Source organism: Prionailurus bengalensis, chromosome E4 (genome assembly GCF_016509475.1).
Source record: "Prionailurus bengalensis isolate Pbe53 chromosome E4, Fcat_Pben_1.1_paternal_pri, whole genome shotgun sequence".
Lineage (NCBI taxonomy): Eukaryota > Metazoa > Chordata > Mammalia > Carnivora > Felidae > Prionailurus > Prionailurus bengalensis.
In genome coordinates, this window is record NC_057360.1 from 2698867 (window position 1) to 2725168 (window position 26302).

The 26302-nt window shown below is 40.2% G+C and overlaps 1 protein-coding gene across 17 annotated transcripts in view; it reads right to left on the minus strand.

The window, feature by feature from the left end:
• The window catches only part of CDC42BPA (CDC42 binding protein kinase alpha), a 321754-nt gene that overhangs the window by 31602 nt on the left and 263850 nt on the right, over window positions 1–26302 (minus strand). For 15 of the 17 annotated variants that reach the window (XM_043568805.1, XM_043568804.1, XM_043568800.1 and 12 more), the window contains 2 exons: window positions 15239–15322; window positions 723–828 (listed from right to left, as the gene is read on the minus strand). In XM_043568805.1, coding sequence (XP_043424740.1) covers window positions 723–828; window positions 15239–15322 — 190 coding nt within the window. Of the gene's footprint in view, window positions 1–722; window positions 829–15238; window positions 15323–19522; window positions 19628–26302 lie in introns of all 17 variants that reach the window. The other 2 variants (XM_043568807.1, XM_043568806.1) reach the window with 1 other exon arrangement.

A 26302-nucleotide genomic window follows, 5' to 3' on the forward strand; every position in this document is an offset into this window, starting at 1 on the left:
AGGCACCGTTAAAGTGAGAAATCTCATTTGGTTAAAGAAGGTATTTTCCTGCACTATTCCCAAACAAATATAATGTGTCCCAATACATTTAAATCATTTTCATCTTAGAAGTCTTGGGGAAAGTAAAGTGGTGTCCAGACAAATACACTTTGTTTTCGGTTTCAATGACCCCTGATCGTTCATTTCTCAGAATGTGAGCTCCCCGAGGGCAGGCTCTGTCTTTTCTCCTGCCCACGACTACATCCCCAGTGCCTAGAAGTGTGCAACAGGTATCTCATGAACATGTGATGGATGGATCAATGAATCAGTGAGTGGTGGGGAAGACTGCTGCTACAAATACTGGGAAAAAGTATCTTTTGAGCCAAAGTGGCACACATTTAGTACTTCTGAAAAGACACCGAACTACGTACTTTTTAAGAATGAGTTCTCTCATTAAACAAGGTCACAATTAAATGAACAGATTCAAGGAAACTGTCACGTCTTCTCTCACGCTCCAGGACCTCAAATTCATCCAAATAATGAAACAAAGATGAATGAGACACATTTAAATAGATCTCCCCTGGAAGAGGTTCCTAGGGGCTGTCTATCTAGTTTCTCCAAGGTGCTCAGTTTATTACCTGTATTCCTGTTATATTCATATACCTTTTAAGGGGAATAAAGTTATTCGATTACAATTTAGGGAGTCAATGTTAGGACTCTAAAGTCAATCGGTTTGTTCTTACCTTCACAGGAACAGCCCTGTCTTATCAGACCCACCATCAGAGAGGTGCACTGGTGACATCTGGTAGGCGTCGTAAAAGATTTGACAAAAAACTGATGAGTCTTGCGCTGCAAAACAAATTGATAAAAAATATATATATACACCAATTATTAAGAACACCAATTACTTAAAGGATTTCCATAATGTGACTCCCTGGGCCCCACACGAGCTCCTAGAAAATATTCTAAATGTAAGTGGGATGAATCATTTTCATTTCCCATATCTTTCTGTAATTTACGCTTTTCAAATATTTTTATTAGGCAATACTGAGCTAAGTGATGCTAAAAAATAATATAAGAAGTTAAATAATCGTTCTTGAATGACATTTGAAAACCTAAAAACTGTGGCTTTTTTTTTTCTTTTTGCTCACAAAGTTTGGGTCAGGATTTTTACACATTCTTCAAATTATCCTTCAGCAAAGAGTTAAGTGAAATGTCACATATTTATACCTTTACAAAAACAGAAATTTCATATGCTTTTATACCTTCTTTGGAAGAACAAAGAGTAACTGAAAATTCTCGTCCCTGCTACAAAACAAGTATTTTACTTTCTGGGACCAAGAACCAACAATATGCTTAACAAATCTGTTTCCTCCTATGGAAGCAGGTGGTATTACCTACCTACCCTTCAGTGGACAAATACACACACACACACACACTATTCTAGAGAGAGAAAGATGGCAGCCGGAAACTTCTTATGGCAAATCCAGTAAAGTTCTCGAAGTCTTATCTGTTCTATCTGGTGGTAAGTCAACACAGACTTCAGTGATCTGGAACATGCCTCTCCTCTTCAAATTACCTCTCCAGAGTAATTAATAAACTATTTAACACCTTGTGTCTTGCTCTTCTCATTCTATAAAATAGGTTCAATAAAAGTATCTACTTCATGGTGTGAACACATGAACATAAAGCCTTTCAAACAGGGCTGGAGTAGAGTAAGCATTTAGAATATATTTATTTTTAAAAACAAATTTGACTCTTTTTTATATTTGTGACTGGTTTAAACTAGTAAGAACTTTATTCTATGTTCCAATAATATGCAAGTGCCAATGCAATCCTGTTTATAAAGTAGTCTTTATGAAACTAACTTATCTTATTAAAAAACTAAAGGGACCATTCAAAGCTTTAAAATTTAAGCTAAAAATAAATTCTTCTCTTCTCAATATGTGATTTATACACCACAAAGGCTTCAAAGCAGCACTGGGGTCTGACGCGATTCCAAGCAGAACACAGACTACCTCTGTATTAACTCTAAAATTGATCCTGTGTGGACTGAGCCCCCAACAGACATTATGCCAATAATTCATATACCTCATCTCATTTAATGGAGATAATACCCCCGTAAAGACGGATAATATTTCCTTGAGACTCAGAGAAAATAATCAGTTGCTCATGGATATACAGTTAATGGCAGAGTTAAAATTCAAGCTGATGTGTCTGATTCTGTCATCTCGCAAGGTCTGATCATTCCAAAACATGTAGAATATGCTCCTTAAAAAACCCCAAACCATGTGACACATAGTTAGGTCAAGGCCAGGGGCCTCAATGCCTGTGATAAAAATACAAGCACCTAATTTGTGAATATCATATAAAACCTTGCTCAATGTTTCTCCTGTATACCAATTTTTACTCTTAAGTTTTTGCTTTGTATTTTATTTTATTATTTTAATTTTAGAGAGAGCATGTGCGAACAGGGGAGAGGCAGAGGAGGGGGCGTGGGGAGGGAGAGAGGGAGAGAGGGAGAGAGGGAGAGAGGGGGAGAGAGAGAGAGAGAGAGAGAGAGAGAGAGAGAGAGAGAGAGAGAGAATCCCAAGCAGGCTCCACACTCAGCACGGAGCATGACATGGGGCTCGATCCCACGACCCTGGAATCATGACCTGAGCTGAAACCAAGAGTCAGATGCTCAACCGACTGAGCCACTCAGGCATCCCTTTAATTTTTTATTCTTTGGGGAACTATCCAGAATAAATTTTTTAGTATCTTCAAGTGTTTAAAATACGTTAAAATACAAAAGATGCCAAGTTGGTTTCCTGATTTGCTCTGGAGGCTTTTATCACGAGAGAAAAACTGATAAGTGGCTTAAGGTGGGGAACTTCATTCTTTCTTCCTCTAAGGGATAACAGACAGCTCGGAAATATCAGCAATAGTACTGTGGCCATGACAAATGTCATAGTAATTCTTCACAACACTCAAGAAATTGCTAACAAAACACATTGTAATTTTTTCAGAGATCCACTCAGGATGCCAGTATTTTAACTGTGTACGCTAGGAACGAGAAACAGTGCTTTAGCAGAGCACTATTTAACTGACCAGCGACCCAACTGGTAGGTGCTGATTAAATTGGGAAGGGATGGGAGTTACTACAAAGAGTAAGGGGCCCATGTTTCACTGATCTCAACTACGGACGGTATAAAACAGAACATAATCAAAGATCACGATTCTGACGGCAGTGACTCTAGGCATCACACAGCAGGATTCGGCTTTGGTTTTGGCGGGGGTGAGAGGACCAGTCGCAGAAAGATACTCGAATCCACCCCTAGGATCCAGCCTGCTTGGCTTCTGACCTTTCTAAGATCTCTTTTCCTGCGTCCTGGTTAGTATTTGACTTCTAATACTTCCCCAAAGGGTAGTTCGAGGAGGAAGGAAAGATGAAAAATTGTCTAGGAAAAGGGGCATTAAATCTAAAGCATGGGCCCAAATTAGAGTTTTAGACTATGTGACAGTTTGGAGTAAAGGGAGAATTAACTATAAACTTGACTTTGAAAGAGGTGGACAGAAAGAAGGGCTCTTTTCTACTCCAGTTTTGTCCCTGTTGTAGACTTCAAGCTCCTCACTGGAGAAGGTAAAATGTCTTTGGCAGAAGCTGTGAGGACACAGTTGAACCATTTACAAACCCCGGTAAAAGCTTAAAACCTCCCTGTTGCTATGAAAATTTTACCACTGATAACAAGTCTTCACCTCTTACAAACCTTCCTTTTAAAACCAATTTTCAAAAAAGGCTCTTCCTTTCCCTTTAAACACTTTTACTTTGATATAATTATGGACATTCCTTCTTCTTTTAAGAAACATAGAGTAAATTTTACTTTGCGGGGAGGAACGTTAAGTGCACAAACCTTGCTAATATTTGGTCCGTGAAATATTATCAGAGAGCTTGGGGGAGGCCTCACTCTGGTTTTATTCTGCCTTCTTGTTTTTTCCCTTCATCCCGGCTGTTCTAGTCCCCTCCTTCCCCATGGGATCTGGCACCCGGTGTAACTGGGTTTACACAGGCCCCTGGGTATGTACATATCCCGAGAAATTAGGTACTTTGCGCTGCGAGTGTAGACTTCACAGGGGCTCTGGTGAGCGCACCAGCCACACTTGATCCATCTCTCTGCTACCACCCGTGGCAACAAGCGTCTCTACCGCGTTGCCGACCGGACCCGTATAAGGCTCTCCTGAATCCGTGAGGTTGCCGGCTGCTGTGCTGTACGTCCACTCCACAATGCCACGTCGCCCTCCAGAATGGGTGTATCATTTATACTCAAAAAAAGAAAATTTTTTTTTAAATGTTTATTTTTGAGAGAGGAAAGACAGGGCGTGAGTGGTGGAGGGGCAGACAGAGAGGGAGACGCAGAATCCGAAGCAGCTGTGCCAACAGCTCAGAGTCCGACGCGGGACTTGAACCCGCCCACCGTGAGGTCACGACCTGAGCCGAAGTCGGTCGCTTCACCCACTGAGCCACCCGGGCGCCCAGGATCGTTTACACTTCTACTAGCGGTGTGCGAAGCCGTCTGTTTCTTCTTGTCCTTTAAGTTACCTTATGTAATTTTTGGCAATCTGGTGAGTATAAAGTGATAATAATTTTTAAAGGATTAATTTTTAATTTCTCCAGTTACTAATGAGATTGGACATTTCTTCACATGCTTGTTGACCATTAGGAGTTCCTTTTCTGAGAATTACTTATTCAGATCATTTGCCAGTTTTTCAACAGTTTTCTAATCTTTTCCATAGAGAGTTGCAGGGGTTTCATACATGTTCTAGAGGTTGATCCCGTATTGGTGTTGCACACTGCAAATATCCTTTGCTAGACAGTCACCACCGAATAGCCCCTATTAACCAAGCTTTCACTGTACAAACATCTTTAATTTTGATGTGATAGAGTCCAGCAATATTTCCGTCTTACGTTTACGATTTCAGAGCTTATTTTCATCGCCCAATTTCTCCACATGTTCTCCTATGCATGTTTTTTAATTGTTTAAATCAAACTAATACACAGTTTAAAAAGGAAAACAGTAGTATCACACTTAGTCAAGCAGAAGCATCCCTCTTGCCCCAGGTCGTCCCTCCTAGAAGTGATTTCTTTTAACCCCTTCCAGCTCTTTGCCCCCTTCTGTAATATATCTCCGTATTTCTGGCAAAAACAAAACCAAACCAAAACCCAAGCAAGAGCATACTGTGGTTTCTTGCTTTGAGACATTATGTGGACTTCCTGTTATGGAAGAGAAGGATTTGGCACTATTACACCTGCTGCTCTTTGTGTTTGGGGTCGCATTTTACATTTAATGTGTAAGTTATTGTGACCTTGGAATCATCAATGAGTCGAGAAGCATACTACAGTTGCATCTTTCCTGTGTAATCTTTTTATTTCTCTGAAATGAAGGACGTCCTCCATCTTTTAAAGTTAATTTTCTAAGTCTCACTCATGAATCATCCCCAGATTCTCTAAAGAGGCTGTAAAATGCCCTAGAATCGATTTACCACGTGAGGAAGGAAGCCTTCCAGACTCTTCTACCCCATGTTCACCGACCTGAAGCGTCGTTCCTGGAGCCTGTTGCTTTCCTGCTCTGCTTTCGGCCACAGGCCTCAGTCTCTCAACCAACCCGTGTGGGATTCTCTCTCCTGTGGACCCTATGCCTTCTCCGTCTTCGTCTCCTCCCTCGTTTTGCTGGAATTCATTTCTTAGTGGTTTACTTAGAAAGCAGGGCCTGGGCGATACGCTTTTAGAAGATCCCGATTTTCTGAAAATGCTCGTTTCCCTCTCAAAATTGATAAAACACTTGATGAGGAATCAAACACACTCGCTTGAAATCATTTTACCTGACAACCGTTCTCTGCATTTTTCTGTTAACAAGTATGGTGCCAGTTCAGTTCCTGATCATTTGAACGTGATCTGTTTGATCTCTGGGTGGTTTACAAAAGTTCTCCATATTCTTGGTGTCCTGAAACATCACACAGTGATGTGCCCAGGAGGAGGTATCTGTCACCCACCGTGCTGGGAACTGGCAGGACTCTGCACACAGGAATCTTGCCCTTCGGTTACAGAAAGTGTATTATTTAGTACAATTTCCTTTTCTTTTTTTCTGTTATTTTACCGGAATTTTTTTGTTTTTTGGATATTGATTTCTCAAATTTTATTTTCTATCCATCCTTTTGCAATAAGTTTTAAAAGATTTTTCTCAAATTTATGTCCCAACTCATCTGAAACATTTTTTAAATGCTTGTCTTATCTTTAACTTTCAAAGGACTCTTCCTGTTTTTCTAGTTATTCCTTTTTGTTCCTTCTGCGTGGCACTGCCTCTTTATCCTTCAACGAAAATAGGAAATTTTTTGTTTCTTTGGATCTTTTTCTTTTGCTAGTGGATTTCCTAAAATATCTGCTGATCCTTGGGAATTTGTTCATATTTAAATGTAAATCAGTAAAAAAGCTTAGTGGAAAGTTTTTTGGTTTATTTTTGGGCAGTATGTGTGTGTATGTGCCATTGATAAGAACCCAGCTGTCTCTTTGGGATTCTCAACTGCCATTATCTGGAAGTCTTTTCTGGGCCATTCAATTTCTTCAGAGAATCCACTGAAATCCTCCAAGGAGGGGACAGAAGGAGGAAGCGATAAACCCATCGCCAACATTCTGGGAGCTAAGCAGGGGAAATGGGTTTTGGAGTCTTACCTTCAGTTTGCAGACTTTTGCAAAATCTCACTACTTCTAGTTCAACACCTCCCCTCTCTCACCAACCACTGAGCCTGGCGTCCCTCAGTCTGTGGTCTCTGGCTTGCTTATTCCACAAAATGAACATACTGCTGAGTTGGGGGGGGGGTAAGCTGTTGAGTTTTGAAAGATGCTCTAACGGTGCTTTCTGTGGATTCTGAACCAATTCCCCAATTCATTCTAGACTCCTCTTTTTACTCCTGTCCCTAAAGGTACCTGGTGCCTTATCATTCTGGTTGATCTGAAGCTTGTCCTCTCTGTATCCTTCCGGAAGGGCTTGTGGGAACAATATTTCTTGAGTTCTTGCATGTTCTGTGGTTTTTATTTTTCACGGGTGCTTTATTATCCTTAAAAAACCTAAAATCCTCAAAAATCTCTGATATTCCAAACTCATCAAGTTGTTACATTAACTACATGCAGTTGTTTATCAATTATACCTCAATGAAGTTGTCAAACACAAAGTCACAAAGGCGGAAAAACCCTTGACTCACACTTTCCTCGGGAATCTTAAATGTTATCCGATTGTTTTCTGGTGTAGGGCTGCTATTGAAAAGTCTGATGAAAATTTCATTTTTTTACCTCCTTGAGTGACTTACTACTTTTTGCCTGTGTGTCCAGTACTCTTCTTTTTCTTCAAAGACCAATAGTTTGCTGGAATGTGTTTTGTTTTGTCTGGGTTATTTTCTCGGTTATGGTGTGTGCCTCTGTCATAGGAGTTTCAAGTCTGCTTTATTTTATTTTTTGTTTCAAGTCTTTATTTCAATTCTAGTTAGATAACATATAGGGTACTCAAGTCTGCTTTATTTTGGAAAATCTTGAATATAGATTTTCATATTTTCTGTTGCTTTCAGAGTCTCTTTCAGAGACTCCTATTATATAAACATTGGCCCCTCTTTGCCTTTCTTTTCTCTCCATCACTTTTCTCAAATCCTTTTTACCTTTCCCTCACTTTTTGATTAAAAAAATCTCCTTTCCATCTTCTGTTTCTCATAAGTGATCTGTTGAGTTTATTTACTCCCAAATTCCTTACAGGTCAGGCTGTATCCGGATTTCTGTCATGTCTCCTCAAATCTTGCATTCTCCAGCACTCATTTCTAAGTTTCTAGATTGCGATTTCCAATTTTTATTTCACAGCTTCTACTGTTCCCTCAATTTCTTCTGAAACACTGATTGCAGTTTTCACTGGTTTTGCAGACGGCCCTTTCTGGCACACTTCCATTTTTTGTGAAGATACAATGCCCGCTCTTCCCGTTTTGTGCGTGTGAGATTTGACGGTGACCATTTTCAGTTCCTCGCTTTCAAGCGAAATGACTTTTCCTGGACATATATGAGGGTGGGGTGGGCCACAGTAATTCTTCTAGCTCCATGCCTTTGACTCTCTTTTCTATCATTTTCATAAAATGATTTTTAAAAACGACCTTGTGCTTTCTGAGCTCTTCCTCCCCACTCTCCTTCGTTGTCTGGACCTTCTCTTTCCTTTCCTGTCTGGCTCAGTTTTGAACCAACCCCCGCCAGCTCTCCTTAGTTTGGGGCTGCCATCTGGAAGGACATTCTGACCAGCTGGTTCCGAGACCTTACAGTCGTAGCACTGGACCACCTTCCCACCGTCTCGACTCCCTTGCCCTTGGCTGCAGGAAGGAGCGGAGGCTGGAAACTCACTTCTGTGTCTTCTGTCCTTGAGATTCCCAGCACCGCGTGCTCGTGCTTGTGGTTTTCTGGCTCTGGGATTATCATGAATCCCTCTGCTCCACCTGTTTTTTCTAGCACGATGTTTAATAACATGGGGAGTCTTCAGATGACTTTTTTTTTCCCCCTATCAGTTTGAGTTTTGGAGTTCATGGGAAAATCTTCTCATCTACTGTTCAGGTCCCATCTGTTTTTTTTTTTTTTTTAAGTTTTCATATCTATTCAGTTCGTCTGTTTGTATGGAGAGATTTAAAAACCATGCTGCCGTGGTGACCAAGTTCCCAGAATCCTCCATTCACTGGATCCTAAAGACTCACTGACACATATTTTTCATCAAATTTTTTTTACATTGCATTTAAAAAGGTGGAACTGAATCACACTGGCACCTGTAATGCGTCATAGTATCCTACTGATAACAAAGGCACGTACACCACAAATGCTAAGAGACCACTTATTATTACTTTAAACTGCTTTGCCCCAACTTCTAGTAAGTTTGACCACCTTTTTATTTTCATTAAAAAAAAAATTCTTTTATTTATTTGAGAGAGACCGAGACAGCGTGAGTGAGGCAGGGGGCAGAGAGAGAGGGAGAGAGAGAATCCCAAGCAGGCTCCAGAGCCTGATGCGGGGCTCAAACTCACGAAACCGTGACATGGTGACCCGAGCCCATTCCAAAAGTGAGAGGCTTAACTGACTGAGCCACCCAGGCCCCCTGACCATCTTTTCGGTGTCAGTCATTTTGATTTTTCATCTGCTTATTCCTGGCTTTTGGCCAGTTACCTCAGGCACACTTCATTGTGTGGTTTGTAAGAGCTCTTGGTGCCTGTGGGTACTAACCCTCCGTCCTCTGCCCTGCGTTTGCCCCACTATGCTGTCGGTATGATCAGTGTGGATCAAAATCTCCAATCTGTCTCTACCCTGCTTCTCTGAGTTCTCAGTTCTTGCTTCAGGTAGCGTGGGGCTTAACTGTCAGGCCCATACACATTCACGATCACGATCTTCTTTGTCTATTATTCCCTTTGTTGGTATACACTGCCCCCTTTCATGCCCCTTGATGTTTTACACCTTAAACTCCACATCATGGTGTGTATCTGTGACGTCTACGTTCCTTTGCTTTTACCCCCTTGCGCACACCTTTGCGTTCAGCCACGCGGCTTCTCGCTGGTTCTCGTGGTGCGCTCACTCTGGAGAGCCAGCCGCCACGTAGGAAGGCTGCGGCCGTCATCTGGACAGACCATGAGCATGAGCTGTCCGTCACCGGAGGGAGCCGTCCTGGTCACGCAGCCGAACTTGCACACACCTGCAGCCTTGGCTGACAGCTGGCCACCCTCCACGGCAGACCCTTAGTGACAACTTCCCAGGGGAGCCCTTCTCAAATTCAGACCCACAAAACTGGGAGCGTCATAAAAACATCTTTTTTTAAGCCATTAGGATTTGAGACAATTCACTGCACGGTTATCGGTACCAGGCCACCATGTTTTCTTCTCTTTTCTCTTTCCTGCCGTCATTCACGGAATAGCATTCCTTCTGCAGGTATGAAAATCACACATTTTATGTGCTCGTCTTCTGTTTATTTCTTCCAGCCTGCTGAGATCCACACTTGGGCTCACTTTCCTCATCAAGTTGCCAATACTTAAACGTTTACACGATACTACTCTGTCAGGTACTGTTCTAAGGTATTTGCAAATATTAAGCTTCTTTAAAACTCCAAAGAATCCAGTGGAATGGGTCCTATGGTTGTACTCGTTTTCTGATGAGGAAATGAAGCAGGGAAAGGCACGTAACTCGCTTGAGTCCGTCCACCCAGAGAGTGTGTGACGGAGCGGAGTGTGCAATTCGGGAGACCCTGCTGGGAACCTGCCACGGTAACGACCACGCTATGCTGTCTCCGCAGCACTTCCCAAGGAGAGACAGATGCCTAACCATGTTCACCTCATCTGACCCTTACACTCACCTCCACTGTGTTTGTCTCGAACTTAATTCTGGACTGCTCTGAATCTGCATTTCCTTTCCCTTCCACTTTGTAGAGCGAGGGTCCTTATGTTTGTAGATCACAGGAAAGTTCTCTGAGATACTAGTCACCCTATTTCCCAAATCTCTCACAGCGGCCATGTGGCTTTATCCATCTTTTTTGATGGAGTACTTCCTCTAAGAATACTTACTTTTCTGTCTTCCAGTTTTACTGAGAGATGACTGACATAAAACATGTCAGTTTAAGGTGTCTACCACAATGGCTTGGTGGACGTATGTAGTGCAAAATGATCACCGTAAGTTAACATCCATCACATCACCTCATATAGTTGCAATTGTTTTTTTCTTGTGAGGAGAACGTTTAAGATCTACTTTCTTAGCAAGTTTCAAATATACAATACAGTGTTCTTAACTAGAGTCACCATGCTTTCCATCCATCCCCAGAACTTACTTACCTTATAACTGGAAGTCTGTACCTTTTAGCCTCCTTCAGCCATTTCCCTAATTTCCCAGCCCCACCTCCGGCAACCAATATGTTCTCCATTTCTGTGGAGTTCAGATTTTTAAGATTCTACACATAAGTGAGATCATACAGTATTTGTCTCTTATTTCACTTAACAAAATGCCCTCGAAGTCCACCCATGTCACGTCACAAATTGTAAGACTTTCCTTTTTCCTATGGCTGTGTAATATTCCTGTGTGTGTGTGTGTGTGTGTGTGTGTGTGCGCGCGTGCGCGCGCATGTGCCACATTTTCTTTATCCGTTCATCTGTCAACAGACACGTAGATTATTCCCATGTCTTGACTACCGTAAATAATGCTGCACTGAACATGGGGGTGCAGGTATCTCTTTCAGATAGTGATTTTGTTTCCTTCAGATAAATGCCCTGAAGTGGAGTTGTTGGACCGCATGGTACTTCTATTTTGAATTGCATGAGGAACCTCCATGCTGTTTTCCACAGTGGCTGCACCAATTTACATTCCCACCCACAGTGCACGAGGGTTCCTTTTTCTCCATATCCCCGCCAACACCTGGTATCTCTTGTCCTTTGGATGACAGCCATCGTAACAGGCATGAAGTGATATCTCATTGTCATTTTGATTTTCATTTCCCTGACAATTAGTGATACTGAACACCACTTTATGTAATTGTTGGCCGTTTATTTGTATATCTTCTTTGGGAAAATGTCGATTCAGGTCCTCCGCCCATCTTTCAACTGGATTACGTTTTTGGTTTTTGCTATTGCGTTGTAGGAGTGCTCTTCTATTTTGGATATGAACCCCTTACCAGATACATGATTTACAGTATTTTTTCTCATTCTGTAGGTTGCCTTTTCACGTTGGTAATGGGTTTCTTTGCTGTGAAGTTTTTCAGTTTGATGTAGTTCCACTTCACTGACTTTTGCTTTTGTTTCATTGTCTTTGCTTTTGGTATCAAATCCAAAAAGTCATCGGGACGCCTGGGTGGCTCAGTCAGTTAAGTGTCTGACTTCAGCTCAGGTCGTGATCTCGCGGTCTGTGAGTTCGAGCCCCGCGTCGGGCTCTGTGCTGACAGCTCGGAGCCTGGAGCCTGCTTCAGATTCTGTGTCTCCCTCTCTCTCTGCCCCTCCTCTGCTCACTCTCTCTAAAATAAATAAACATTTAAAAAAAATCCAAAAAATCACTGCTAAGCCCAGTGCTCAAGGAGATTACCCACTATTTTCTTCTAGGAGTTTTGTGGTTTCAGGTCTTACGTTCAAGTTTTTAATCCATTTTGAATTGATTTTTGTGTATGGTATAAGAAAGCGGTCCAGTTTCATTCTTTTGCATGTAACTGTCCAGTTTTCCCAATATCATTTCTTGAAGAGACGATCCTTTCCCCATTGTCTATTTTTGGTGCCTTTGTCATAAATTAATTGATCATATGTATGTTCAATAAACAGGCATATGCGTATTGATTTCTGAGCTCTCTATTCTATTCCACTGATCTATGTTTCTGTTTTCATGCCAGCACCATACCATTTTGGTTACTATGGTTTTGTAACACAGTTTGAAATCAGGAAGTGTGACACTTCTAGCTTTTTCTTTCTGAAGACTGTCTGGCTGTTCAGGGGTCTTTTGTGGTTCCATACAAATTGTAGCATTGTTTTCCTTATTTCTGTGAAAAATGCTGCTGGAATTTTGATAAGAACTGTATTGAATCTACAGATTGCCATGTGCTAAAGACACTTTAACCACATTAATTTCTCTAATCCATGAACACAGAATATTTTTCCATTTATTGGTGTCTTTTTAGTTTTTTCATTAATGTCTGATAGTTTTCAGTGAACAGATCTATCTCCTTGATTAAATTTATTCCTAGGCATTTTATTCTTTTCCATGCAGTTGTACATGGGATTGTTTACTTGATTTCCTTTCCGGTAGTTTGTTGTTAGTGTATACGAGAGTTTTTCAATGAGGGTTTTTTTTTTTTTCCCCAATAATAAACGAAGTTCTTGCACACATGAAAATATTTTTAACTTCCTCTCATTGTTGATATTATAGCTGGGTTAATATTTTAGGGCTCACAGTTCTTTTCCTTCTAACACTCTGAACTTTCTCTCGATCTGTGATATCCTTAAATTCGACTATGATGTGTCTAAGTGTGAGTTTTTAAAAATCTATTCTCTCTAGCACACAATGATGTATTTCGATGTGAGGCTTTTCGGCTTTAAGCGCTGGAAAATTTTAGGTGATTTATTTCTTCCAGTACTTCTAACTCTGTATTTTTTTCTTTTCCCTTCAAAGTCCTACTACAGATATACTAAAACTATTTCTACCACGTATCGTCTTAGACTAGCCATCTCATCTCCCGCCTCGCCAACTTGTTCTTCTGCTATATCCAGTCTGTTCCTTCCACTGAGGCTGTCTGCTGGGTACTTTACGTCAGCAGTTATATTTTCATGTGAGCACTTGCAAATTGTTTTTCTTCACAGCTGCCTTATCCCACTCCCTGTTACCAATATACTTTTTTTTGAAGTCTCTTTGAGATACGTATTGTGCCAATTTATTTTAAATTCATATTTTGGCCTCAAAATTTTGCTTTATCTAGCATAGGTTATGCAGATTGTATTTCTTTTATACCAGTTATACTTCTGTGTATCTCATTAGCTTTTCGGATCCACCAACCTGTCTCTCATTCTCTGGTTTACATTCTGGGGAGGGAGGTCATTTAAGTTTTCCAATTTCTAGAATTTCTTTGTAGGAGCTTGAGCTAAGCAACTAAATCTTCATGTTCTACCACAATCAATACCTCAGTCATAGTTACAATGAATAGAATGAAACAACAGTAATTCAGCTGAATTTCTCACTAAACATGTCTCTTTCTCAGTGGCTGGTCAACTTCAGTCTTAAATTCTTCCATGTGCAGCCTCAACATCTTCTTTACAGTGAGTCCTCTAAGCACTATTCCTCACAGTAACAGACTTCAAGATGTTCAGTTTAGGAAAATGGAAGCAAGGAGACCACAAAAAAGAGAGCAAGCATAGAAGCAATAACCTCCCTTCATGAGAAATTTCCATTTATTGTATTACCTACATGAACTAACTATGCAGATAAGCAACGAATGGCAATCTGTGTTTTCTGGAACCCTAAACCTTCTCAAATTATGGTTCAATTATACATTTATTTTGTTAATTGTATATCTAACTTTAATAGTAGGTATTATTTAAAAGCAAATACTTAGAGGGGCGCCTGGGTGGCTCAGTGGGTTGAGCGATCGACTTCAGCTCAGGTCATGATCTCGCGGTTCATGGGTTTGATCCCCGAGTCGGGCTTTGTGCTGACAGCTCAAAGCCCGGAGCCTGCTTCAGATTCTGTGTCTCCCTCTCTCTCTGCCCTTCCCCCACTTGCTCTCTCTCTCTCAAAATAAATAAACATTTTTGGGGTTCCTGGGTAGCTCCGTCAGTTAAGCATCCCACTCCGGCTTAGGTCATGATCTCACAGTTCGTGAGTTCGAGCTCCACCTCAGGCTCTGTGCTGACAGCTCAGAGCCTGGAGCCTGCTTTGGATTCTGTCTCTCTCTCTCTCTCTACCCCGCCCCCACTCACGCTGTCTCTCTCAAAAATAAATATACGTTAAAAAAAATTTTTTTAAATGAGACTGCATATTAAAAAAAAGCGTAACCCCGAAGAACTAGCAAAACACAAACCCAGCATTCTTCTGAACTCTGCAAGTCTGTAGTCTTTCTCCTTAATCAAAAATGTGTTTGTGTGCAAGCTAATGCTGTATCTACGGTATATTCAAGTCGTCTGTTCCTCCACTACTATGGATTCCAGATTTTATATTTTAAAATGAGAATAATTAATAATAAAAAGTTGTTTGGGATTTTGGAAAAATTGGTTCCTCGATTATTTTATTTCCCCTTCAATTCGTTAAGTGCCCATAACTGATTTGAAAAAAATCTTTAACAGCATGAAGTAAAAGGAGAATATACTTCAAAAATAGAAATGTTTCAAAAACTCAGAAATGCTTAAAAAAGAAAAGGCGTAATACTCCAACTTGTCAGCTTTTTTGCCAAATAAATAAAACCAACCAAACCGTGCACTTCAAGACAGCCCTCCCATTCTCAACTGTCATTTTTGATTTAGACTGAAATGAAAAAAAATTGAGAAAAGACGGAATAAGAAGAAAACAAGGTCTGCAACACTCGTCCTACCTTTCCAGGTGGTGATTATTTCCATTCATATACAATTTCTTTTGTTTTCTCTCCAAGCTTTTTATGTTTGTGATTGTGAGGGAACCAACAGCACAAATTACAACAAATACAAAAAGCAGAAGAAACCCATTATTAGTACTTTTTTTTCCAGAACCCATCATGCTTGTATCTAGATTGAGTACCTTAGCTGGAAAGCCAGTTGAAGCAGGACATCCCTTTTTCCTTAAGGTCGGTGTGTGAACAGGAAGAGGAGTACTGTCTACAGTCTGAATCCGGGGGCAAGAGAGGAAACAGATATCATGAAACACTCCATCTATTTCAAACATCTCTAAAAATAAATCAAAGTAAATAAAGCCAAGCAAGACATCAATAAGGCAAATAATGTCTCGATGAAGCTAAAATTCTTATAGTGTTGATAATTAAATTTCAGCCTGCGACATCTACAAACAGCCTGAAACAGTTGCTCAATTAGCAAAAAAATAATTGTCTCAAAATTTAAAAAGAAATGATTTAGAAAAGAGAATCCACAAAGAAAACAAAAACATCACAGCATGTAGTCTACATAAAAAATGAGGATATTAATTTTCGAGTTCATCTGAATATGCCCCCATTAATTCTTAAAAGTTCCTGAGTTTTTTAAAGCAGGATTTATAATCAAAATATTTAGAAGTCTTTTAACTTCTAACTTCTATATACAGAACGTATGTTACATATATGGAACACAATTCACTGGATTTGTGTTTAAGTGCGTGTGTGTGTGTGTGTGTGTGTGTGCGTGTGTGCACGTGTGTGTAGAATGAGGAAGTGAGGAAGAGAGAAAGAGCGAGAGAGAGAATGATTAATGGGATTTTGTGCAGAAATCAATTTCCAAAGAAGGAAGCTAGACTGTTTAATATTATTGGAATTCAGAACTTAACATGCAAATTTAAAAGTTAAAAGTCGTATCTTTATTCTATAGGCATTAGTGTAAGATATTTCTTTTAATGAAAGGAACCAGTGATTTTACTGGAAAAGAGACATCACTTAATTAGCGAAGTTTAAAAAAAAAAGGCACGAAGAATTACTTTAGGATGCGAAGCAAGCAGGCAAGAGGAAAAAGCTAGCTTTGAACAAAGTTACAGAATATTTTAAAACGTTAAGACAAAAATGGATGGTCTTTGTCTTTGTTACTATATTAAACCGAATATTTTATATGCTTTATAACCTTAGAATGGAATTGAGTTTCTCAGAATTTTCTGCTTAATTGTGAGGTTGCCTTTAAATTTAATTTACCTTTAAATAGCTTGAAAAAGTTTTCGACCCTATTTATAAATTAATGCCGAAAAAGGTGAACATGAGAACTAAAGGGAGCGACACTGCATACCTACGTGAAAGTTAATAAAAAACAACAGGAAACAAAATTGACATTAGAATTGACACAGAAAATCTAAGAGAAGTTTTGAATGGAAAGGAATGAAGTTAGGGTGTTGGAGACAAGATTAGCAGAGTTCACAAAGACCAGCAATGCCAAACAAAAACACTATTTGGAAAAGATCCCATTCTTCAAGGTACCTATGCCTAGGAACAAATCTAACAAGCAATTTGAAGTCAACTAATAAAGAAAAAAAAATGAAACTTTATCGAAGGATATAAAAGAATATCTAAATGGTACGTATATATCATGTTCACAGACGGAAAGACCCAACCACAAAGATGTCAACTCTCCTCAGATGAATCTATACATTCAACGCAATTAATCAAAAGCCCCATATGGAATCTGACAAGCTGATCACAAAAGCCATATGTAAAACTAAAGGGTGAAAAAAAGAAAATGAAAAAGAATAAGGTGGGTGGGAGTGGTCGATCACGCCAGGTGAATTACTTCAGGCTTACAGTAATCAAGACAATGTGATGCTGGTGCAGGAACAGACCAAAAAACAAAACAAACAAACAAAAAACCCCAAAAAACAAAAAACAAAACCAGAAGAAGAGAATAAAGAACCCCCAAACAGATCCATTTATATAAAGCAGAAAGAGTTTTACAAATCAATGAGGGAAATACAAGAGAATTAGTTGTTCATATGAGAAAAACAGATTTATTTATTTATTTATTTATTTATTTATTTATTTATTTCAAGTTTATTTTGAGAAAGACAGAGAGAGAGAGAGAGAGAGAGAGAGAGAGAGAGAGAGAGAAGGAACAAGAGGGGGAGGGGCAGAGAGGGAAGGAGAGAGAATCTCAAGCAGGCTCCGTGCTGTCAGTGCAGAACCAGATGCAGGGCTTGATCTCACAAACCATGAGATCATGATCTGAGCCAAAATGAAGAGTAGGATACTTAACTGACTGAGCCACCCAGGAACCCCTGAGAAAAATGGATTTAGAATCCCATTTCACATAATTTGTAACAACCAACTTCAGCTTAAGGTCTTAAACATGTAAAATAAAAAAATTTAAACTTTCAGAAAAAATATGGAAGAAAACTTTTATAAATGCTGCATAGGGCAGAATTGCTTTAGAAATGCATGAAAAAAACGGGAGTCATAGAGGAGATGATTGATATATATATATATATATATATATATATATATATATATATACACATAAGACTACTTTAAAATAAACGCTGTTGCAAGACAAAAAGATACCAAATAAAATTTTAAAATAAGCTACAGATGGGAAGAAAGTATTTGCAGTGCATATAAGCCAGCTAAGGATTAGTATCCAGATTATATAAAGAACAGTTACAAAACAAAAGAAACAATTCAATGGAAAAACAGACAAAAGACATATACAGGCAAATCACCAGTGGTCAATAAACGTACAAAAGGATGCTGAGTTAACACGAAGATCAGAGAAATGCAAATTAAAAATCCCACTCCATACCCATCAAATTGGCAAAAGTTAATGTGTGACAGTACCAAGGGTTGGTGAAGATGTGGGAAAATGGGGAACTCTCACACATTGCTGGTGGGAGTGAAAATTGGTTCAACCGCTGTGGAAAATAATTTGGCAAAATCTAGTTAAAGTTGAGAATGCACATACCATACAATCCAATAATTCAACTCCCAGGTACATAGCTAATCACACTCTGCACACACAAAAGCAGACAGCTATTAGAATGTTCACTCCAGCACTGATTATGACAACAAAAATTGGAAACAGATATCCAATAATATGACATTATTAAATATCCCAAATTTCCAACAACAGGAGGATGCATAGCATGGTTGTGGTATATTCATACAATGAAATAGGACGTAACGGTTTAACGAGTGGACTAAACGGACACGTATCTGCAGGGGGAAAGTTCAAAAGCATCACGTTGAATGAAAGCGGTTACAGGAAGATACAGATAACCTGTGTGTAAAACATAAACGTAGAGCAAATGTTATCAGGTATGGTTGCTGTCTACAGACGAAGTAAAACGTAAAACTGAAGAAGAGAAAGTACATCAATGGCAGGGTCTTTAGACGCGTCTGAGGAAGGAGGAAGGGGAACGGTACAGGGAAGGGTGTTTCAACTTTCTCTGAAAACAAATTGGCAAAGAGCAGGGCAAAAGCGTCCACATCTGCTACATCTGTGGATGGTGGCCACACGGGCGTTTGCTATTCTCTCTACGCTCCAAAGATTTCAACAGTCAAAACGTATAAACTCAACGACTGAGACAAAGCAGAGTGTCATCAACTTAAGCGGTCTGCGGTCGTCGCTCGCAGGGTTGGAAAAGACCCAGTTAGACTCGAACCACGGATCCCTTCATTTCAGACAGCTTTCCCAGGTGGGCCATCTGCTCCCGGCTCCAGAGACGACACGGGAAACAAAGGGGCGGCGGCAGCGCTGTTCGCGGAGCGGACGCGGTCTGAGCCGCACCCACTGAGGCACGACGCCCTTCCGACTCGTTGAGACAATGACCTCTGCTGAGAAAAGTGGCCAGCCGGCTGTTTGAAAGCAGTCACGTGGGGTGCAGAACAACACCGGTGTGGTGGTCGCGGTGGTTTTGTGCTACCGCAAGGCAGGGGACGGCCGAATGCCTCCTGCTGATGGGCAGTTAGAGTAAACTGTTCAGCGGCCGGCAATGGCAATTTTAATTTTAAGCTCACTTTGCGGCAGTTACACATATCTTTTTAGATCAGAAGAGTTGAAATCTGAGAATGGCACCTGACACGGCTGTGTGCCTCCGACGTTTGTATCTGATAATTCCCAGATTTAGAGAACCCCGCCCTCTGCTCCACACAGTCCTCTACTTCAGATACAGACTACCTTTCTAATGAAATAAGTGTTTGTTTTAGGTTGAACTTGGGGGGGACAATTTTCTGCTTTTGTTTTACGGTCCTATTTACATTATAATAATAACGCAATGCTCTCCAGTAGACCGTGACTTAATTACAGAATATATTTGAGTCAAACAAGAGTCGGCTTTCACTTGTTTTTCGATTCCCTCTTTCTGACAAGTGACAAGCTGGAGAGTGGGGCTACCCCGGGGAGGCACCTTAGCTGGCTCAGCTTCGCAAGAAGTGGGAGGACATGTGGACCCTGACTGGATGCAAACCCGGACGCTCGGATTCCGCACACACGTGTTCTCAACGGGATCAGTCTAGGAGAAGCCAGGAACGACAAAAACCCAAGATATCACTTTCAAACAGCGTGCAGCTCTTAGCGAATTTCTGTAAGGCACAATCACGGTAACATTTGTTGCGAAGAGAGGAAAACGCACTTCAGCCTGAACGTTGACCTCCGGGAAGCGTCATTCCACAAAAGCAGGACCGCTCGCTTTACCGTAAACAGAGGGAAAGATGACCACAGGTACCTCCATGCTGCAGGCCTCACTGCCGACCCCTCACTCTGCGTGCCGGTCTCTACTCTACGTTCTTGCAGTCCACGTGAAACGTTCGTGTTTCACAAGAGAAATCTCCCACAAGTGCAGAGGACTTCACAGAGGTATGTCCTGCAGGTTCGAGATAATTCTGTCCTTTGTAAGAACGAGATCTGGGCCTCTACCAGGCATCACTTGCAGGCAAAAGAAACGGACTTATCAGCTTTGTGTCTGTCACTGCAGGCGATTCCGCCCTCTTATTCTGCGGCAGAAATGCCAGGACTCACACTCAGCCGCACCCTTTTAACCGAATGTTTTTAGAGACTCAAAAGACGTTGGGTTAAAACTGAGCATTAAAGACGGAGCAAACTGATCAATGACTGGTTCCGTCTGGCAATTTTCAAAATGACAGGATCGTGTGTTTAAAGTGAAAAGGCGAGGAAAGCAGTTTGGAAAAGAGGTTAGGGGAATTTGTTTCAAATGTGCTGTACAGCAAGGACAATCAGCTTAGATCAGAAGTGACAAGTCAATAAAGAGAACAGTCAGCTTAAAGACTGTACATACGTACTTCACAGCTGGGAAAGCACTTCAATATTTTAAAAATTGGAGCACTCGGACTGAAGCATACCGGCCGCGCCCCAGCTCGGAGCGGGTGATGCGGTCAATTTCAGAAAGCTCGTACAGCTTACGAAGTGGGAGACCCAGGCCTGAATCCCACCCTTGCCTTCAAATTGTGTGTTCTTTCTGTTGTACCAGAGGCACCTCCACTCAAGGCTTTAATGATCATGGAGCCTGAGTTACATTATCTTTCTCTCCTGCCAGTGAACTCTGACCAGGAAGAGGGGAGTAAAGAAAGAAGAAAAGGACAGTCTTGGACGATTTCTGCCCAGTTCACAAATTTGCTCAGGGACAGGCATGGGGAAGGTGTTCCATTCAAATCATCAATCTGGAGTATAAACCTGGGCTGGAAATAAGGCAGAAAGGTCCCACTTTCTGAAAATCTCCTCCTGCTAGTTTCCGTAAGATTATGTAATGGCAAGCTGAGTAAGAGTCCGCGGGGGAAAGGGTTCAACGAACACGGACCGGATATGCAAACAGTACTGGTGCGCACAGCCCGATGTGGGGCTCGAACTCACGAAACCGTGAGATCATGACTTGAGCTGAAGCCAAGAGTCGGACACTTAACCGACCGAGCCCTCCAGGTGCCCCTGTCATAAAGTTTCAAAGAAGTGTCTGAGTAGGGGCTTTGCTAAGTATGAAGAACTGAGTCATCTTAAGAAAGCAGAAGCTTCTGGCCGGTCACACAAAAGCGTGACTGGAAGACCGGAGCCGAGGCCCCGTACGAAGGACAAAGCTGCCGACGAACGGGGCTGACCAGCTAACACAGTGGCTTCCTACCTGGGAGGGCAGTGGCTTTCAGCCCGGTGCCAGTGCGAGGAGGGCGGGAGCCGGCTCTCAGGGGTCCCGGCGGCAGGGGGAGCAGGCCTGACGGCTGCGGCCAGGGGCTGGGCAGGTGGCTTTGTTACTTACACTTTCCTGCGCCGGGATCGGGGAGGCGTACGTCGCGGAAGTCATCACGCCTAAAAACCCATCCCCCTGCCTCCGCCCACAGTTGGTCACTGAAACATTTACCATCATGTTTCACGACCCTGTGAAAATGTGACACTGACGGTGTGATACTGAACAAAGGGAAAACGATGCCTTCGGGGTTTCATCCGTGATGACAGAAATTAGTGACTCTGATGGGAACTCTTGAGGCTTCAAATACATACCTCTTGGCCCCTCTTTAGAATCTCTGTCACTTATAAAAAGTCTTTTTCTCCTCACAGTTTTTACTCATAAATAAAAAAGAAAACCACAGGAATGAGGACAGATTTTAAAACGATTTTCTTAGCTGCAGGAAGTAAAAACTGGTTATTCAAAAGAGGAAACGTTTAGACTTAAAACCTAACCCAATACCAATTCTAATAACACAATAATGAAAATTACCATACTTTTTGGAACTATATGCTCTTAAAATAAAGCTAAATTCCAGAGATTAAACAAAATCAAGGTAGTTCTTATTTTAAAAAATTTTAAATAAGTAAACATATTTGAGTAGTATTTTGAGATGGCATTGAGTATATTTATAAAAGTTGAGCTATACCATTTACGATGATACTCTTACTTTTAATTTTTTTTATTTATTTTTATTTTTTTTAACATTTTTTATTTATTTTTTTTTGGGACAGAGAGAGACAGAGCATGAACGGGGGAGGGGCAGAGAGAGAGGGAGACACAGAATCGGAAACAGGCTGCAGGCTCCGAGCCATCAGCCCAGAGCCTGACGCGGGGCTCGAACTCACGGACCGCGAGATCGTGACCTGGCTGAAGTCGGACGCCTAACCGACTGCGCCACCCAGGCGCCCCATACTCTTACTTTTTAAAACACGTGAATGTATAAGTGAAGCTTAAAAATTACCACTTTATTTTTCAAAAGTGTGTTTCTTAGGAAAGACAAGGAACAAAGTTTGGCACAGAAGAATAAACTGGTGGCAATAATGTTTTGAATATTAAACTAAGAAAAAATTTTCCCAGATCTTCTAAAAGGTGTTGGAAGCAAATACCTGTTAGATTAATAGATTTAAATATTTCATTTCCTTTCTGCATTACTGCCAATGTAAACAACATCTCAAAAGAGGTTTAACAGTAAGAATAAGAAAAACATAATACCACTTATATAACGTGTTCATTAACACCAACAGGACTGGTTTCTCAAGATGCTAATTTTATCTATAACTACAAGCTTACCAACACACTTATAGTTAATGATTCTACCCACTAAAAAGCAATTGATTTTACTAAACCTTCAGAATACTCAATAACTAGAAGGCAGACTCTGCAGATAGCCTAAAATTAATTTGAAAATTAACTGGCAATGATTCACATAGAACATGGAGGCAAAGCAACTGATTGACAGCACATCAACTGTGCTTATCTTCTGAGCCATTATCATGGTTATAACACAATCGTTAGTAATATACTTAAATCATGGAAGTTAAATTCTCTGTGTTTTGAAAAACTGGATAGCATTCAATGTGTGCAATGACTTGAATTCATAATTCAGGAAAAGCTGATAAGTATGATACACACCAACAGCAGAGATATAATTCGTTGATCGGGTAAATGGTTGTAGAAGGAATGATAAAAAGGAGAAAATAGCAAAAAACAATAAATAGCTAATATTTATTGGACAGCACCTTCTGATATTATCTGGAGAAAGACCTTGGAAACAAATCTTAATAGTATAAGCCATTCACTCAATATTTCTAAGCTGCAATCTACTGTGAAAACATGAGGGATGTCTTTACATAAATGTGATTTTTTTCCTATTGTTTTGGTTACCTAATCCTCTTTTCTAAGTAAACACACTTCCAGGAATTATTCTGAGGAGCAGACAATAGAAACATCTACTATATCCAATGTAATTTTTACCTATTGCTTTACCGTTTGGGGAAAAAAAGGAAAACGGAATGAGTTATCAGAGGTATCATCCACGATACATAACACTGCCATGTAAAAAGCCCATAATGTATCCTGAATCTGTTAGGATTTCCCTCCTGAATGATCGACAAAACATATTGTTAGAGCAGTACAGTCAAACAGAAAAGTTTTTTCCTCTCCTAGGATCAGATCTGATTTTTTAGGTGAAGTCCTCAAGCTACGCAGTATGGTTTTCTGATAAATAATAAAAACCACTAAAACGACTCATCTTGACTATTTATCAATGGGCCTTTTCTACTCCAAAATAATTACAGATTTGAACAGATACAAAAAGCAAAACATTCCCATAAGAAACCTGGTTTTAAAGTAAAAGATACCAAGATTTGATATGGATTTGATCTAGATTAAAAAAAAAAAAAAGCTGACATCTAACATTTTGTTTTGCATTAGTAAATATAAAACTCTAAGAAAATTAAAACTCTAAGAAAAAACCCCCATTATCATCATCCTTTAAGCTAGAAGTATTTTGGAAGCAAAGTGGCAAGTAATCCAATTTTTTTGTATTCAGAAACACTTTATAACCTCAAACTTTCAACGATGTAATTATTTCTGTTAATTGAACTTATGATAAAAACAGTATTATGGAAATACTAGATCATTTGGGAAACAGCAAATATAATATTTTATCATCCTAAAGCAAATAATAAATTACTCAAGGTTATGACAAGTAAGTGCAATCTTACTAATTACAAACAATATAACTTGGTACTCAATGAAAATTTCCCATTATTTTCCATATATTGATTTGAAGATCTACTCTGGAGACTTTACAAATGTTTTCAGAAAACAGAAAGTTCAGCTACGTGTTATTTGAAATCTCTGTTCTAAACTCGGAAGGAATACTCTAAAATTCAATGCTTCTATTAATGAAAACACTGTGGACCTTTCCATTAACCACTTACATTCAGGCATTAACAACAGTATTCGTAACCAATCTTTCTTATACTATGCTTAATTGAATAGCACCATTTATAAAGAATGGGACTTTCCAGCACACTGGACATAAAAGTCCAGTAAACCTTAAATTGTAATACCTCACTTATATGACATTTAACAGTCACTTAAAGAATTTTAAATTTATAAAAGTATTACATATTGCTTGTCTAAAAACACAGGCTATAACAAAATTGTACGTCACTGTTAGATTCAAGGCCACTGTTAGGAATGGTAACGACCTGTGTCCCTTCTGCAATGCGCCGCTGTTTCCCAGGGCCACTGGGCCCCTCACTGTACCGCCATGATGCTTCTATGGATCTGCTGAGTAGCTGGTAATTCTTCACTCAGCTCCCTCCAAGACATCAGCACTTTTCAGAGAGGTTTTTTTTTTTTTTTAATTTGCCAGATACATAACCAAGGAAAAATTGCAGAAATCCTGGGAAGCAGATTACCAAGCCTATCACATCTGCATTTAAAAAATCATACAGAAACAGTCAGTGGGCTCTAGTCAGTGAGGCTTATTCACATCCTGTAAGATGAAGACAGAGACTGAACAGGAGGAACCTTGTAACGGCTATTTCCCTCAGAAGTTTCTCCCTATTCCAAGACTCACAGAAGTGTTCTGGGTCAGGGCCCCTAGAAGTCTGCAAGGCAAGTGAGATACAATCTATATTTAACCAGCGAATAAAATCTCTCTGAACTGCAACCATGTTAAAGAAAAACCAGTTAAAAATTTAGTCAAGTCACAGGCTGATGATTTGAACCTAATATCGTTGGGCACACAATACTGTGGTCTTCCTTTCTAGAGGTTATACGATATACTTAACACATACTCAAAGATTAATCTGATAAATCCAAGCACCCAATGGTTTTAACCCTATAAATGTCAGGATAATAAAAAAAATCGGTTGAACCAGCAATCTCTTCGAAGACTTCACTGCTCGATGGAGTACTAGTTGAAGTCACACTGGCCGCCTCACTGGTATCTGAACTGCTTATTCACTAATAAGCAGTAGTTTGGAAACATGTGCTCTAGGAGGGTTAATCGAGCCACCCTACTGTTTCCCGCGTTCTCCATAAACCAGAGAATTCCATGATCTAGCTCTTTCCAAGTCCAAGAATTCTCAAGAATTTTGGATTTAAGGTGCTGACCAATACCAACGATTATGAAGCCGACGACAGGTTTCAAAACTTCCACCTACGACAGGCATTCCTTTTTAATGTTACTACCGACGACAGGTTTCAAAACTTCCACCTATGACAGGCATTCCTTTTTATTGTTACTATTTTACATCGCATATGAAAAACAGAGCAAACATCAGCCAACCCACTGCTTTTCAACTATGGAGTGTGTGTGTTGTGCATAATGACATTGGGGTGGATGCTGATGTAGGGAAATTGAGACCTTTCTACAAATACATCCCCCACTCTGGGCATGTCAGAATCGTGCTGGATAGAGGTAGTGGCCTAGCCCATTTAATCCTGACAGACCCTGACCTAGCCTTAGTACAGGATGATGCTGACAGTTGGTTACCAATACATATACAAAGAATGTCACGATATTTCTAAAAATCTTGGAGATACCTTAGAATATAAACAATTAACTATCAACATTAAGGCTTCAAATCTATAAACGTATTTAGGGACATTCCTTTGAACTACATTAAAAAAATCTATCAAAGATTTCTGCTGAACGGATTTACGTCAAACTATAGCCAATAAGATCTATAACTTGCCCCAAATTCGTTTGACTTTTGCACAATATGAATTGTCAAGCTTTTTTCTACATAATTAAAATCTCTAGGAAATCTCCACGTATCTGCTCATATCAGACTCTTATTGAGAAACTCATTTACTCTGCAGGGGACTGATTTGGACACCAAACTTTAGAATCACTTTCTTTCCTACTAAACATGAGAAAGATACCTTATAATTTGAGTCGTTTGGTTGCCGAAATGTAGACGAACATTCCTAAAG